Source organism: Lagenorhynchus albirostris, chromosome 1, assembly GCF_949774975.1.
Source record: "Lagenorhynchus albirostris chromosome 1, mLagAlb1.1, whole genome shotgun sequence".
NCBI classification, from domain to species: Eukaryota; Metazoa; Chordata; class Mammalia; order Artiodactyla; family Delphinidae; genus Lagenorhynchus; species Lagenorhynchus albirostris.
The window spans coordinates 25,567,981-25,583,937 of NC_083095.1; the positions used below are offsets into that span (position 1 = coordinate 25,567,981).

The 15,957-nt window shown below is 54.4% G+C and overlaps 2 protein-coding genes across 8 annotated transcripts in view; one reads left to right on the plus strand and one right to left on the minus strand.

Moving 5' to 3' along the window:
• Positions 1–1,277: 1,277 nt before the first annotated feature.
• GSTZ1 (glutathione S-transferase zeta 1) lies at positions 1,278–11,827 on the minus strand. Of its 4 annotated transcripts, none has more exons than XM_060129060.1 (9): positions 11,449–11,818; positions 8,165–8,216; positions 6,274–6,341; positions 5,647–5,727; positions 5,151–5,276; positions 4,070–4,148; positions 3,473–3,525; positions 2,640–2,689; positions 1,278–1,869 (listed from the first exon to the last, which is right to left on the minus strand). In XM_060129060.1, the coding sequence occupies exons 1-9, from the start codon at positions 11,461–11,463 to the stop codon at positions 1,743–1,745; spliced, it is 651 nt and encodes a 216-aa protein (XP_059985043.1). In that variant the 5' UTR covers positions 11,464–11,818; the 3' UTR covers positions 1,278–1,742. The 4 variants fall into 4 exon arrangements, with proteins under 4 accessions (XP_059985043.1, XP_059985083.1, XP_059985146.1 ...); XM_060129100.1 differs by having other exon boundaries at positions 11,571–11,815; XM_060129163.1 differs by lacking the exon at positions 11,449–11,818 and adding an exon at positions 10,870–10,949.
• Positions 11,828–11,880: 53 nt separating this feature from the next.
• POMT2 (protein O-mannosyltransferase 2) overlaps positions 11,881–15,957 on the plus strand; it is a 53,546-nt gene continuing 49,469 nt past the window's right edge. For all 4 annotated transcript variants that reach the window (XR_009536723.1, XR_009536709.1, XR_009536705.1 and 1 more), the window contains exon 1: positions 11,881–12,195. Coding sequence is in view for 1 of the 4 variants with exons in the window: in XM_060128837.1 (XP_059984820.1) it covers positions 11,948–12,195 (248 nt within the window). In the remaining 3 variants the exon portion in view is untranslated. The remainder of the gene's footprint in view (positions 12,196–15,957) is intronic.

Sequence of the window (15,957 nt, forward strand, 5' to 3'; positions counted from 1 at the left end):
GCCAGCTGCCTCCTTAATCTGGGCGAGTGGTGGCAGTGCCCCGTTTGGCCAAGGCTAGCCCTGCAGCTTGCCCGCTGCTCCTGGCTGGGCCCATGTCTCTCCAGGGCCAGGGAGCACACTGCCATGGGAGCTGTAGGAGCACAGCCTGAAGTATGGGCTTCCCTCCTTTCCCCTGAGTTCATTTTCTCTTTAAAATCCACAGGAGCTTGAATCACCTTCAATTTCAAAAGTCCAAGTCAGGTGACGGTTACTGATCCCTGAGCTGAGGAGATTAGTCTCTTATCTCAAGTCAAGGTTTCTTGGTGAGAGCCCAGGTGAGCCTTATGCAGCCAGGCAGGTCTGGAGTAATCTGAGGAAAAGGTCCAGATGGCAGCAGGGCAGGCACAGCATCCCTCACCATTGCTGTGTCTCCTCTACCTTCCTGGGCTTCTCTCTGGGCTCTGCCAGGACAAACTCACCTTGGGAACAAGAGTGGCCCACCTTGGTCATTCTAGAGCCTGGAGCCCAGGCCATCCAAGAGAGAAGGAGAGGCCACTAAGGAGCCCGGGATGAGAGGGGAGAACTAGGTGCCCTGGCATTGGAGCTAAAGAAAAGGGACTCATGGCCGAGAAAGGTGGCTTCCACTTGGACCAGACACATCTATCTTAATTCCTTGTTTAAACCTCAGCTACACAGGGGAAATGAAATCTCACATATGGAACATAAATGTCATCTTGTTTCACTCCCAGAAGTGACCCGCATCTCCCTACAGTATCTCTGCCCGAGGTGATCCTGGTTCTGGCTGAGCACTGCCAGGCATGGGGACCTGCTCCCTCCAGGGCAGCCCAAGGTAAGCCGTTAGCCGGCTGGCCTCCTGCTAGCTTGGTCAGTAGCTGTTCATACTGCCCACGGAGGAGCCTGCCTCCAGCTCCCAGCACCGCTCACACGTGGATGTATCCTAAGCACCTAATCCTGAGGCTGCTCCAGAGAACGCTGCCCCTGAAGATGAGGGACTGGGCTGAGCGGGCCAGCGTCTCCTCAGCGCTGCCATGGAAGTGAGCAACGGGACTACTCCCAGGCCTGGGCACTCAGCTGGTCGCAGGAGGCTTTCTTTCCTGCTTCGTATACCTGTTCTCTTCTGGATCTTGTCTGATTTTCTCAGGCAGGCTTTTGGGCTTATTTCTCTTCCTTGCCCTTAGGTCCCAGGGGCCAGGCCAACCACAGAGTGGGCAAGTGGCTGGCTGGCTTTCTCTCCTGGTCCAGACACAGAGGGATTCCAGCTAGGAAGAGTGTTCACCTTCTGCAACCCAGCTCAGCTTTAAGTGAACAACCCGGGGGCCTGGGCTTTAGTTTAATTACCAGATTTCAGTGTGGGCATTCTTTGGAGTCAGGTACAGTCGAGGGGACGGGAAGAGGCGCTCAGACTTCCTCATGGCTCTCTGGTAAACTCGGCATACGTTTCAGTCTACGTTCACTTCATCTTCATGACTGCCCGCGACACAGTCATGAAGACTTCCTGCCTACCCGCCTCCCGGCATTCTCCCACCCCATTCTGCCCGCATGTGACAGATGAAGGGGCTGAGGCAGAAGGAGTTTCAGTGGGAAGACAAATCCAGGGCCTAGAGTTCAAGTTCAAGGGCTAGGAGTTCAGGTCTTCCACCTCTCCAGTTAAGGCTCGCTGGCTTCCAGGCCTCTTCAGCCCATGCAGCTTCTGCTCCCGCACCCGCTCCCGGCCCCTGCACAAGTGGGGCGCGGTTTGAGAGCTAGGCCCTCAGCTCAGGGGGTGTATCTGGCTGCCGGCAGGGGTGAGACACTTGGAAGGCCTCCAAGGCCAGCAGTGACTTGTTGATACGGCTGATGGTAGGGTAGGGAGTGAGATCCACCTTGAACCTGTGGCAGAGAAACATCCCCCTGAGCCAAGGTCTGCAGGGGCCCAGGGAGACTGCCCTGCAGGCGATGGGGGAAGCACAGAGGCGGGGCTGGATGAGGTCCCTGGGGCTGGCCAGGGAAGGCCTAGGAAGGCAGCCCTGCCAGGTTGGGGGTCCTTGTTCACAGGTAGCTCTCTGGGGAGGGACAGTCTTGTGCAGTATTGTCTGGCATCTCAGTTTCCTACTGCTCCTATTCCAGGCCATGGCTATCTATACAACCTACTATGTGTAAGGCCAGTGCTGGGCATTTATATACAGATCATCTCCCCACCCATGTCATAAGCTTCTCAGGCGCAGGGAATGTGTCACACATTTCCATACCCCTAACAGTGCCCAGCACGATGCCTTCCACAGAGAGGTTCTCATCCGTGCCCTCCTGAAGGGCTGATGGAGCAAAGCAGAGGCAGAGCTCACTGCCAGGCACAGAAACACCACGTCTGGGGAGAGCAGGCTCTTGGAGTGGACTCTTGCAGGGGCGTCCACCAGGTGACACGCCTCCTCTTAGGAGTGGGGGCTATGCGGTATCACCTGGGCTGCAGTGGGCATGGGAAGGGTGTTACACCGGCTTCTGCCTGTCTCTTACGGCCACAGTGGCTGCTGGGGGCAGTGGGGGAGAGTCTGCGTGAGATGCTACCTCAGTCGATGAAGTCAGGGCCTGACTGTAGGAGGCAGCTGGGCATTTTGAGGGGAGGAGCCAGGAGGAAGAGGGAGGGTGGCAGGGCTGTCTCTTACCTGTCAGCATTTGCCACCTGAGGCGCTAAGCACAGATCAGCCATGGACACCTGCAAAGAGGGTCGGGCGGGCTTGCATCAGGGTGCGCACCCCAGACTCCCACCAGTGACAGCACTGGGGTGCTGGCCCCTGGCATTCCCCTCTGCTTCTGGCTCTTCTACCCCACCCCCACTGCCCCACCCCCTCCTCATCTCCCCGGGCTGGCTGGGTCTGTCCCTGCAGCTGAAGCGCTTCTCCCAGGCTACAGTGCAGTTGCACTGACAACCAACTGTGGGTAGCCAGAGAAGGCTCGATTGCCTTAGTGGATGTTACTGTGCTTGTTCAAAATTGCCACCACAGGCACGTAGTGGGGGCTCCCAGCAGGGAGGGAAAGCCTCTGGGTGCAGGTGGGGGACTCTGGAACCAGAATTACCATAGAGCCAGGGCCTTAGCCTGTAGGAGTCAAGGGCACCTGAATCCTAGAATCCTAGCATTGGAAGGGAATGGAGACATCACCTAGTCTGATCCCTCATCTGATGGCTGGACCACCTCCTCATCTCAGAGATGAGGTCTTCAACTTGAATACCTCCAGCAATGAGAAACTCACTTCCTCTTGAGGCAGCTGACCAGGAAGGGGCTGAGAAGCTCCCCGTGAGCTAACTTCTGCTTAACGCAGAGAGGACGACCTTGGGTTGCTGACTCCCCACCCTTGCTACAGCTGCCTCCTCAGGAAGCTCTCTGAGCTGTGCCTGCCCTGGGCTGGAGGGAGGTAGCTGAGTCTAAGTGGAAGACAGTGGCAGCCTGAGGTAGGCCTGAGGGAGGAGGCCACCCCCATGGGCCTGGGGAGAGCTTACCTCATCTCCCACACAGTACTTCCCCGCTGTGCTCTGCAGGATCTGCTCCAGAGCTGGAGGGAAGCAACATGAATACTCTAAGGGGAGAGCAGCCTTTCTGGGCCTTGGTGCATAGCTATGACATGGCAGCTATCTGAGTGGCAGGCTGGAGCGTGTGCTAGAGGGAACACGGCAGTCAGATCTGGAGAGAGGTGATGGGCACATGGGGATAAGATGATGCCTCCCTGCGCTCTGCAAGTTCAGCTACCATTCCCTCCTCTGAGGGGACAAGGCCTGCCACTGGCCAAGGCAGCAGTTCTCACACCGATGTGCTGACACTTTGCTGGCCCTGGCTTCCTGCCTGGAGTGGGCAATGGAGCAGAAGTTGGGCCATCCATCTCCAAAAGGCCTCAGGCATGAGGTTCCCAGAAGTGCCAGGGGTTGAGGCCAGGTTGGATTCTGCCCAGCCCACTGCCTCCTCGGCCCTGCCCCCCCACCCTCATCCATGCCACTGCCAAGGCCAAAGAGCCCGGGACGCTGCCAGATGCCAGGGCCCCCGGTGTGAGGGCCATTTCTCTAAGAGGTCACCAGGGGCAGCTCACAGGGGCAAGGACTCACCGTTAAAGCCAGAACTGATGGCCTGCTGGGCCCAGGTCAGCTGGTTCTCCGGTCCCACTTGCTTCAGGACAGACAGGTTCTGTGTAGCCCAAGAAAAATCTGGGATGAGCTTTGGGAGCCAGGCTGAGCCGCGCACTCAGCCAAGTCCCCTCAGGTGAGCTTGGTTCCCGTGTGTCCCTGGCTGTACACCTGTCCTACCCTGGACCCTGTGAGCTCCCACCCTGTGGGGCCTGAGGTGGAAGGGAGGTGACGATCCCAGAGGCCACTTTCTCTGGCTGCCCTCGTGGCCCCTATCCCTCTGGCAGAGATGTGTAAGGGTGGAGGCACAACCCAAGGCCTCTCTCCATTGCATCCAATGCTTCTCCCTGACATGGTCCCTTGTGAGGAGAGGGAGTGTGACACAGGGTTGGGGAGGGCAGCATGGGGGAGGCACATAGGATTGGCTTTCAGGAGATTTGGATGTCTGTCTGCTTCAACTTCCTGTTAAAAAAAAAAAGTGACATGGGGCGGGGGGGCCACAGATACACAGTCAGGGGGTCTGTCACACTTAGAGTGACTCTGCAGTCACTCCACCTTTCTGGGGCTATTTCCTTACTTGCAAAGTCAGGGATTAGCACAGATGAATTTTTTTTTTTAAACAGATGAATTGTTTTAATACTTTTTTGTTTTACCAGTGAAAACTTACCAAAAAAATCTTAGGAGAATCCCAATCTATGACACAGAACAGGTGAAAGGAAGGCTGCTCTGGTTAAAGGTGGGAGGCGGGGGCATGCGCTGCTCAGCCTCTCCCTGCCACCTGGCCCTTTCCCCACCTTGGCAACTCTGGACGTGTCCTTGGAAACCTGGGGCTTCCCAGAAGGCGGCTGGCGTCCCAGGGAGTGGATGCTTTCTGGCCTCCCTCCTCCCTCTGCCACAGGGGACAGGGCCAAGCCCCTGAGAATCCCCTCTGTCCTCCTGCCACCCCGCAAGGCACCTCACGGTGGGCTGGCCAGGGTGCGCGTGCATGCGGAGGGGAGAGTGCATGCGTGTGGGGATGCGAGGGTGAGAGGCGTGTGAGGGAGAAAGTGCACGGGAGCCGCACCTGCAGGGGCTGGATGCCGCTGGCCAGGAGGTGGGAAATCATGCGCACGTGGGCCCTCTTCTTTGGGTCCTGAGGCAGGAGTCGCGGCGTGGGCCGGGTCTCCTCCAGGTACTCAATGATGGCCAGCTGTCCGGAGGCGAGCCGTGAGGCAGGGACCATGGGGGGACTGTAAACTCCTCTTCCTCCCCCACTTCCAACACCACCATCGTCACCACCCCCCTTCTTACCCTTCTTACCATCCTCCCCTTGAGCCCTGTGAAGCCAAGAGGCTCCCCAGGAGGATGAGATCATTTTGGACCCTTGTCCTACAGAACTTAGTCCCCCATATGCTTGAGTCTCCCTTCATCTCCCAAAGCAAGCAAGCAACCTTCCTCCCTCCCCCGCTCATCCCTGCTGAGAGCTGGGTGCCCTGGGCAGACACAGGCAAGGAAGAGCTACGAGGTCCTCTTGCTCAGGGCACCACGCTCATGAGGGGCCTCCCAAAGCCGCCACTCACTGACTGGCCAATGGTGATTCCATCAATCTTCAGGGCTGGCACCTGCTTCATGGGATTCAGGGCCTGGAATTCTTCAGAGAACTGTGGAGACAAGGCCCTGGTGGACTGGGCAGCCTGGCCTGAGCTGGCTAAAGCAGAGTCTGGCAAGCAGGAAGCCCCTCGCCTACTGCCCACCTGTACCTCCCTCCCCTGGGAAAGGCCCTGGCTCCTAGGCCCAGGGTGACACCTGGGGGATCTGTGAAGTATCCTGAACCCCAGTGGCTGCTGAGATACAGGTTTCATCCCAGTGGCCAGGCTATGTGCTTGTCCCTGCACCTTATATGTGGTCACCAAGGCACATCCAGAGGGCCTGGCATGGGGCGAGGACCCGCTCACCACCCACACTTCTGGAGCCAGACATGGAGAGGCCAGGCTGTGGTGCGGAGCCTGGAACCTGGGCCCTTCCCATGGCTCCTCTTGCTGCACAGCTGGCCGCCCTGTCCCACAGGGCAGGGCCAGCAGCCTCCTCTGGCCATGGGGACCACAGGGCGCATGCTCATCTCTTGCCTGCAGAAGTCTGCACCCCCTGCCGGGCCCCTCTCCAAGGCCTCTGACTCCTACATTGTGGCCTGGGGGCAGCCTCCTTACCTGCTGCCCCCCATCCTTTGTGAGGTTGATGGTTATCGTCTCATAGTCCATGTTTTTCAAGGCCAGAGCTAGGAGAGACAGCAGACAAGTCAGTGACAGCCTCTGACCACACTTCCCAGGGTGACGAGCGGGAAGGAGGCTTCTTTCTCCACACTGCTGGGTAGCCCTGTCGCCTTCTTCCCAACTTCCTGGATCACCACCCGCTCCCCTACCCCAGGGCCATGATGCTCTGCCTCTCTTGCCCCTGGACTCTCTGTATCCCCAGCGGACCTCTCATGCCTCTAGGTGGTGCTATGAGGGTGTGTGCCCTGGCCCGCTGAGGGCTCCTGGAGGACAGCAGGGAAATGTCCCCTTCATCTCTGCCCCTGGCAGGGCCTTACCCAGTGGCAAGCAGGGCTTATTTGTTGGAGACATGCAATCATTCCTCCATAAAGGTCATCTGAGGGCCAAGGGAAGGTGCTCAGTGACTACGCAGGGCCCACACAGGCAGAGGACACTCTTGTTCTGTTTAGAGGAGAACCCCTTTCTAATCCATTCTATCCGTTCTCAGGGCTGTTGACTACAGATCCCAAGGCATTAGGGCTCTCTGGTGACCTCAGCACATCTGCTGACTCCCAGTGGCTGGATTTCCTCTCCATCTCCTTTGATCTTTTCCTCCCAGCATGGTGAGGGCAAAACACTCGGTCGACCCTAGTGGAGGAGACTGTGTGTGTAAGTGTGCACACTTGTGCCTTAAAATATGGCGATGGCCGGTATCAGGCAAATGAGCGAGGGGAGGAGCGCAAGACGTGTCACAGCCTGCAGACAGCCCAGGAGACGCGGGGCTCCTTCTCAGCGCCGGTCAGCTCCACCCTGGAGAGTGGAAGTGGTCGGGGCCAGGCAGGAGGCCAATGCGTGGTGGCCCTGCAGAGACAGTGCCCGCGCTGCTGGTCTGGCCCCGTCAGGGCAGAGGCTCTGGGCCCAGGGAGGCCGTCTTCTTGGAGAAATGTGTCCTCGGGCACCCCAGTGCTCTTGCCTACTGATTCTAGCAAATACCAAGTGACTGTGGGAGGGGGAGGGTCATGAGGATGGCTTCCGAGTCAGGAACAGGCTCCTGGCAGCAGGCTACCTGGGTTTAAATGTCATCACATTCACTTGCTAGCTGTGTGGCCCTGGACAAGTAACGTCAGCCTCTGTGCCTGTTTCCCCATCTGACAGGCAGCATAGCGTAGTAAAGAGCATGGACTAGCTGGAGCTAGGCTAGCTGGTTCAGATTCCAGGCCTGCCTCTTACTAGCTACATGATCTTGGGCAAGTTACTTAACCTCCCCGTGCCCCAGTTTTCCCACCTGTACAATGGTGATGATAATAATACCTCCCTCCCAGGGTCGTTGAGGTTTAAATGGAGTCATGTACACAAAAACACTCAGCACCATTCTCTTTCTGTACGAGCTGCTACGACTATGACCTTGGTCGAGGGCTGACTTAAGCTGAGGGACAGAAGGGTCGAACCAGGACTAAACCAGAGGGCCCAGTTTCTCCTTCCCGAAGCCTCTGGGGTCCACACTGGCCAGCTCTGTTTAATTTGCCAGATCAAATAAGATAAGAACTGAGGAAGGCCAGCTGTTCCCTGCCAGTTACCAAGGGTCTCTGGATTCTGTGAGCCTGCCTGAAGCATGGTCGCTAAGGGGCTTTGGAGAGCAGAGTGGGAGAGGTGGCAGGCCCAAGAGGAAAAACACCCCTCCCCACTTCCTCTAGTTGGACTTCCGAGGTGGAGGTGCCATTCGAGGCTGAGGGCTCCAGGAGACTGGGGATGCTGTGGCTGGTGCCCTGTCTGACAGAGGCTTTTCACCCAGGCCTCCCTCCACCCCATACCACCCCACTCCAGCTCTCGGTGGAGGTACAGCTCTTACCGATTCGAACTCTCCATGAGCAGGAGCTTCGGAAGTAGGAATAGAGGATGGGCTGAGGAGAGAAGACGAGGACGCATGTTAACCCATGCTTGGTGGGTTCTCAGCCCCAGGAGCCCACTGGAGGGGAGGCAACAGCTCCCAGCCAGGGGTCTCCAAGCCAGCACTGTTTCTTCCCAGCCTGCTAGGCCTCCTCCCTCAGGCCTGCGTCTGGAAAAGTCAGGCCAGACTCAGAGCTCTCTGGGTTAGAAGCCTGGGGAGTCATGTGGGGTCCCTCAGCTCCAAACTGTGCTGTCATGCATTCCTGATGTCCAGGGGGCCCCCAAAGGGGCAGCCAGACTGCAGGTGCCCTCCTTACCTTCCTAGACTCAGCCATGATGATGTGGTGACCCTTGGCCTCTCAGGGAATGTCCCCTCCCACAGAACTGCGGGGCAGGGGGAGGAACCCTAAAGGGGTGGATCCCATGAGCCAATGGGGAAGCTGGTCTAAACAGGCATCAGGAGAACTTTGACTCTGGTCAGAAAGGGCATCTCTTTCTAATCTGGGGAAAGCTTTTTATGCTCCTGGTGGAGCCAGGTCTGGTGTCCTGGGCAGACAGCTAGGCCTGGTTTTGAAGCAGTAGTTCATGTGGTGCAGTGGGCTAGGAGCTGGCATACTGGGAGTCTGGTCCCAGTGCAGGACCTAGCCCCGCATGACTGGGGACAAATCCCTACCTTCTCTAGTCTTCAGCTCCCTCATCTGTAAAATGAAGGGTTGCCCTAAAATGATAGCTTATTTCCTTCCAACAGTGGCAGAAAGACCAGGAAATCTAGTTTTCTGCACTTTGGTGCCCATCTCTTTCAACATTCCACCCGCCAGTCCTCCAGACTCTCAGCTGATCTCATAAAAATAGCATCTGGAAAACTCAGGCCAGACTCAGAGGGGGGAACTTTCCTGGCGGTCCAGAGGTTAAGACTTTGCCTTCCAATGCAGGGGGTGTGGGTTTGATCCCTGGTCAGGAAGCTAAGATCCCACATGCCTTGCAGCCAAAAAACCAAAAAACATTAAAAAAAACCCAGAAGCAATATTGTAATAAATTCAATAAAGACTTTAAAAATGGTACACGTCAAAAAAAATCTATAAAAAAAAATAGCTGGGGAATATGCCCACTGACTCCAAAGCTGAGGTCATAAGCTGGCAGCCCACAGTGTTCTGTTTGGTCTATACTGTATTTAAAAATGTTTCAATTCATTGCTAACATTAAAAGTCACATTGTTTCATATACAAATCCTGTTGTCCGTTTTTTATTAAAAAAAAAAATCTGGAGATAATGAACTCAGTTTCCTGAGGAGCAAAATTGATCAGAGCCAATTAATGGCCCCTTTTAGAGAGGGCATGCCCTCTCAGATCTGCTATGGCCCCCACCTGGTCCACTTCTCTCATTTTTGTTACTCTGAGGCCCCTGAAGGCAGCAGGGTGTGTGACCTCTCCTCTAAAGTTTAGGGGACTCAAAGTTAATTTCTCTGGTGCTTCTTGGTCACCAGCATTTCAAAGCAGAACCCAGAACAGAGTTACCAGTAATTAGCACTCATGAATCTTCTGGCAGACACATATGTAGCCTTTTGGATGAGGGAGAACTCAATAGAATTTCTTAGATCACCCTTGTCTACCATCCCTCTGACTACAGACATTTCACCCAAGTTTGCTCTCCCTTCTGTATGCCCCAGCTCACCAAGCTGCTACCTGACCTTGCTTTCATCATCCCTGAACTACCAACTCCATCTTCTACTCCATCTTCTACGTGGGCAAGGGCACAAGTGGGAACCCAGTCCCTCCCAAGTTAGTGCCTGACCCTGGGAGTTCCAGTCTATTCTGAAGGCAACTTTCGTGGGGAAAGTGAAGATAGTTCTGGCACAAAGGTCAAGTGATAGGCAGCAGGCATTCTTGGAGGGAGAAGAGTTCGTAGGCTACAACTGGATGTACCCTGTTCCAGGGTGCATCCCTTTCCTTACTTGGTTAGGCTGGAGGGGCCCCTGGGGCCAAGAGGCAGCTACACTGAAACAGAATGGAACCACTAGAGAGCTGCAGACATCAGCTTAGAATCCTTAAAGAAATGCCTTACCTAATTACTAAATGTTACACCTTTGACCTAGACTAAGGGTGACCACAGAATCACTGTAAATGCCCTGCCCTCAGGTTTCTTACTTATGGGCCATCAGGAGATGTAATGGAGGGCGGTCTCTGATCTTTCTCTTACCAATGATAACTTCATAAACCATCCCATGTTCCTTTTTGCATTTGTAGGGCTAAATTTTAAGCCCAAGTAAAATATCCGTTTCATCACCACTCCTGGAGGAATTGTTTTTAATTCAAATATGGATTCTCACCACTCTAGCAGATTTTATTTTAAAACCACCTCTTACACATGATTTTCGAGAAAGACTCCTAAACTCCTATTTGGGAGTGGGAGGGCTATACACTGTTAAAGTGATACTATAGGGCTTCCCCGGTGGCGCAGTGGTTGAGAGTCCGCCTGCCGATGCAGGGGACACGGGTTCGTGCCCCGGTCCGGGAAGATCCCACATGCCGCGGAGCGGCTGGGCCCGTGAGCCATGGCCGCTGGGCCTGCGCATCCAGAGCCTGTTGCTCCGCAACGGGAGAGGCCACAACAGTGAGAGGCCCGCGTACAGAAAAAAAAAAAAAAAAAAAAAGTGATGTTATATCCCACCTGATGGGCCTGCCACCTTCCTTTGAGCTACAATAGCTGTTCCAAATCTTTAATAGAGATTGATAACAGTGGTTCTGGGGTTAGTCTTGGGAAATACAAATTAAAACTGGTAATAAGGTCCCCAAGTGATTATGATGACTGTAAGTGCCACAGTTTCCCCTCGCCCCTGGCGCTCTCTCAAAATGCAAACAACCCTGAAAGGCCATTTAACTGTTAAGAGCTGCCGGGCCGACCGGCAGGGCTGTGCGGATCAGGGAGACGAGGGACGACGCTTGGAAGCCCTAGCAGGTCGAGTGGGGTTAGGGGTGGGTGGACAGACAGATGAAGAGCAAGGGTACAGCCACCAAACCAAGCCGGGTACTCTCCACGAGAACCTTGCACCTCGCGCCCAATCCTCTCGGGATCACAGGCCACAGCGAGTATCGCGCAGGTGCAGAGCGGTGCCAGCGCGGCGCATTGCATGCTGGGAGTCGCCGTAGGAGCTGTGTGCGGGGCCGAGCGGCTCACCTTTGACCCCGCCCCCCAAGATTTCTCCCTGTTTCTAAGTAGAGCCTCTCTCCCCGGATGCATGACACAGACCTTCCCCACTTGCATCTCGCACTCTGGGCGACCCCTCTTCCAGGCCAGGAAACTTCGCGCCTGCGACTCTCCGAGTCGTCGACGATTCAGGCCCAGTGAGACCCCGACACGTCAGAACTTACGTTTTCGTCTCGGTAAAGCTAGGGCTTGGACTAGAATGAGCTTTAAGGTCTCTTCTAGCTTGCCCCGCCCTGCCGCCACGCCCCCAGTCCTGGCGCTGCTGGGAATTGCAGTTCTTTGAGCCCGCTTTCTCCCCGGCCCGCCCGGACGTCATGCTCTGCGCCACTAGCCGTCTCCTAGCGGCCCGGGCGGCGACCGCGCTCCCCTTCCAGCCCAGAGTCCGGGGTAGGGAACTACATTTCCCAGGGCCCCCGGCTGCCGGCGCAGGGAACTACATTTCCCAGGGCACCCCGAGCCGCCGCTTGGTGACTTATTGGCGGGGCGGCTCGCAAGACCCAGCGTGCTTGCGGGCCGGAGGGCCATCCTGAGGAGGGGAAGGATGCCGCCGGCCGTAGGCGGAGGCCTGGCAGGGTCTGAGCTGCGTCCCCGGAGGGGCCGCTGTGGGTCCCAGGCTGCTAGGGCCGTGGGCCCGGACGTGGCCACCGAAGCTACAACGCGGAGCCCCAAACGGCCTGCTCCGAGCTCGCGGCGCTTCGAGGCGCCCGGCCGGTGGGCTCTGCTGGCCCTGGTGACGCTGATGTCCTTTGCCACCCGCTTCCACCGTCTGGACCAGCCGCCGCACATCTGGTGAGTGATGGGAGGGACTGGGCAGGCACCATGGCAACTGGGAGGGAGGGGCGCGCCTTCTCATTGGTCTGGAGGCACGGAGAGGGCGGGATTCACAGGCGGAGGGGCGGGGCCGCGCTGGAGGGGAAACAGGTTTCTGGTGGTTGCCTCTGCCCAGGTGCAGTCTCCGTGAGAGAAATCTTTTTGCTTCGGTGTGTGTGAGAGTGGGATTCCTTAGGATCTGAGGAAGCAGTCTTCATGTCTTGCAGGTTATGCTGCAGCGTCTCACCTGGCTCTCAAATGGTAGCTTTTAAAGGTGCTTTGAACTGACCCAGGAGAATTGGAAATTCTTAGTACAGGATTTCCTAAGGCCTGAGTTCCTAATCTGCAGGATTTAGACCTCCACGGAGGGGAACATTCCTATCTGAGTACCACATTCTCGGGAGCCAGAACAACCTGTGTGCCCACGGATGATAACAAGGGTCCCAGGAAGCAGGTCTGGGGTCATCCTGTGAGGATGTATTTTCTTAAAGGCTTTATTTTGTAGGACTAAGGTGCAGGAGTCAGATTTCGTTAAAAAAGCTTAAAAGGTCTCCAGCTCGGAGGAAAATTTTTATACAGTTTGAAAATGGTTAATTTGTTTGGCCAAGACGTGATACCATGTTTTCTCAGTATCACTGAGGAGAAAGTGTAGAGGTTGTTAGAAATGGAACTCCTTGACTAAAAAGCAAGCAGGCTAACAAGCTATCAGGGTTACCCTACTTGGAAGTTAATGAATTAGCTTGTTACTATTTCATGAGTGCTGGCGGAAGATGTGAGACTCCTGGGTCAGAGTCAAAAAACTTATTACTCGTAGCAAAGGAAGCAGGATGAACATCGGCATATTGGATTCAGTTTCTCATGGCTCCGAAGTCCCACGGGGTGATGCTATGGGCTCAGATGGATGACTGCACACACTGTGCGTTGCCTTGCAGCTAAGGAGCAACAAGCTTGGGGAATTTACAAAAAGCAAGCGTACTTTTTGCCCTGGAGAGAGATGTTACCTCATCTCTCAAGGCTGCGTGGTGCAAACACAACTTTGGGAAATGGCCCAGGTAAAGTGCAGTCAAGGCCCTGCATTCTCCACATACCCAGCAAGATGTGTGGAAGTACAAGAGACCCATGGAGGACTGTCTCTCCCAACAGTCTCACTCCTTGATATTACACTCTCTTGGCTTCTAGCAAATTTTCACATGAATGTGCAACTCCATTGGCTACTCTGATTAACCTGGCCGAGGCAGGGACCCAGTCTATTTAGTTTGTCTCATACAACATTTATTTAAGGCTGCTCTCACCAGGAGTCAAAACAGCAGGGTGGGGCTTCCCTGGTGGCGCAGTGGTTGAGAGTCCGCCTGCCGATGCAGGGGACACGGATTCGTGCCCCAGTCCGGGAAGATCCCACATGCTGCGGAGCGGCTGGGCCCGTGAGCCATGGCCGCTGAGCCTGCGCGTCCGGAGCCTGTGCTCCGCAACGGGAGTGGCCACAACAGTGAGAGGCCCGCGTACCGCAAAAAGAAAAAACAAAACAGCAGGATGAGGCCAACATGTGGTGTTAACCTGTGCCCTCCGGGGTGCTGGAGTGGGGTGGGGAGGGACCAGGAAGTCTTATTTCAGATAGCTGAGACGTAGTCTAAGGCCAGTCTGTTATCCATTATAGTCTGTACACAGGTGTTTAGACTGACCTCTGATTTTTGATGTCACTGCCAATAATTACAATGAGTTCTCCCATTTAAAAAGCAACTCCCACGCCCAGTGGAAAGGCATTCCACAGCACATTCTTCCCTGCATTCTAATGTACTACCTGAAGGGGTGCAGATCACTCCAGTTCAGGATTTTTTGTTAAACATTATTTGGATTTCCATCAGATTTGATTTAGATCATCATTACAGTGATTTGGTTAAGCCCCGCGGGCAGTGAGAGTCACTGCGTAGTTGCAGCCTCAATCACTATACAAGGCATAACCTAAGGTCCCTAGGGTGTCGGGAGAAGCTTATGAATTTATATCAGTCATACTAACAGAAGGTTGTGCCAGTCTGTGTTTTTGCGCACATGCGAGGGAGGTCCATGTTTGGGAGTTAATGTTGATGTCGTCAGGGACGTGAGGATAGTTCAAGACCGGCCATGTCCACATGAGTTTTTCTGATTTCATGGTGGAATAACAGAGTCAGCAATAGGTCAGATTGCTAGCTACAGCTGCCACTGACTTAGTTGAACTGTGTTAGTATTTTGCCAGGCTGGGTGCTGGGCCTAGGAGGCAAAGAGAGCATTAATTGTTTCCCTTCTCTTTACATTTCCAGGGGCCTAAGATGTTCCTTCCCCAGGTGGAAAGGTTGTTTGTTTCCTCCCACTGCCATATAATCAGTGTGTCCCACTCTAGTACCTGTAATTTCACCTTTACTCCAGCTATTGCATACTAATATCGAGACCTTTCTGTCATGGGCACTGTCAGAAACTTGACAGAGACTTATTATGTCTCCCATCTTGGCCCATGTGAGCCACTGTAGCGGGACCTCACAAGCAGTGTGCTCAACCAGGTGATCTTTATGCACTAAAACCACGTCACTCCAACAGGAAAACCCAAGTGACTGAACTGGAATTAAGTTTGAATCCCATAAATCCCCAACTGCACCCCCAGGCTGATCCAGAATTGCTGTTAGGGGAGACCAGTCGAGCCCAGGAATAGTCAAGGAAGAATCTCAAATTTTCAAAATGGGTTTTTATAACCTCCACCCCTTTTGTTCTGATCATTACCCAGTTGGTGGCCGAGAGGAGATGAACACCTAGTTAGGTGACCAAACTACTTGCCTCAGGTGTGTGAACAAGGAGGAAGGTGAGGGAAGTTGACTCAGAAATCGTTTTGAGAAGACTGTTCAGTGCTTGACAATATCAGATACCCGTGGATGGCCTGGAGTGTGGAATGTCATCAGGTTTTTGGCTATTCAGCCATTGCAAAAAAAAAAAAAAAAGGGTGTACCATTGTCAGACTGTAGATGGTTTGGAAAGCTGAAAACACAACACAGTTTAGTCTCAAGGGCCGCAGTGATATATCTAGAGTCAGATGATTGGACTGGAACAGCATCATCAGCACTAACCCGAAACGGTGTCAACAGCAGTGGGGCACCAGTGATAGCCTGGAACGCGGAACAAAGGCCTAGTACAATCAGTTTCCTTGGAGTGGTCAGTACCCCACGCAATGTGGCTTCCTTCACTGCAAGACAAACGTGCCAACTTCTGGCAGGAGTCACAAGTTACCACAATGTAGCAATGGCTTCTGCTTTGGAGACGTATAGTCCTTTACTTTGTGCCCAGTCCATGGTGGTAGATGTGTTTCCATGCCTGGTGTATTGACGTATGCAGGTGGCAATGGCAGCAGTCTGGATGGTGCAGGTTTGATCAGCAGCTTGATTCTAATCCGTCTTATCAGAATACTGGCCCTTACTGGGGGCATCTACATGAGTGATCCAGATTGGCCCATTGGCAGGCAGCCATGATTTTTTTCCACAGTTCTTGGCTCCGAAGAGGGGTGTTTTACATTTCTTAGTATATGGCCTTACAAGTGACACACCAGATGGTTAGGCCAATGGCAAAAGCCTAAGGGAAAATAAAAATATAACTTGTCTGTTTCTTAGGAGTATTGTCTAAGGCAAGGGTGATGACTTTCAATTCAGTGCATTGTGCCAATCAACCCTTATTGCAGTCGGTCTTCCAGAAACGTCAGTGGGGCTCGATGATAGCTACTGCCCT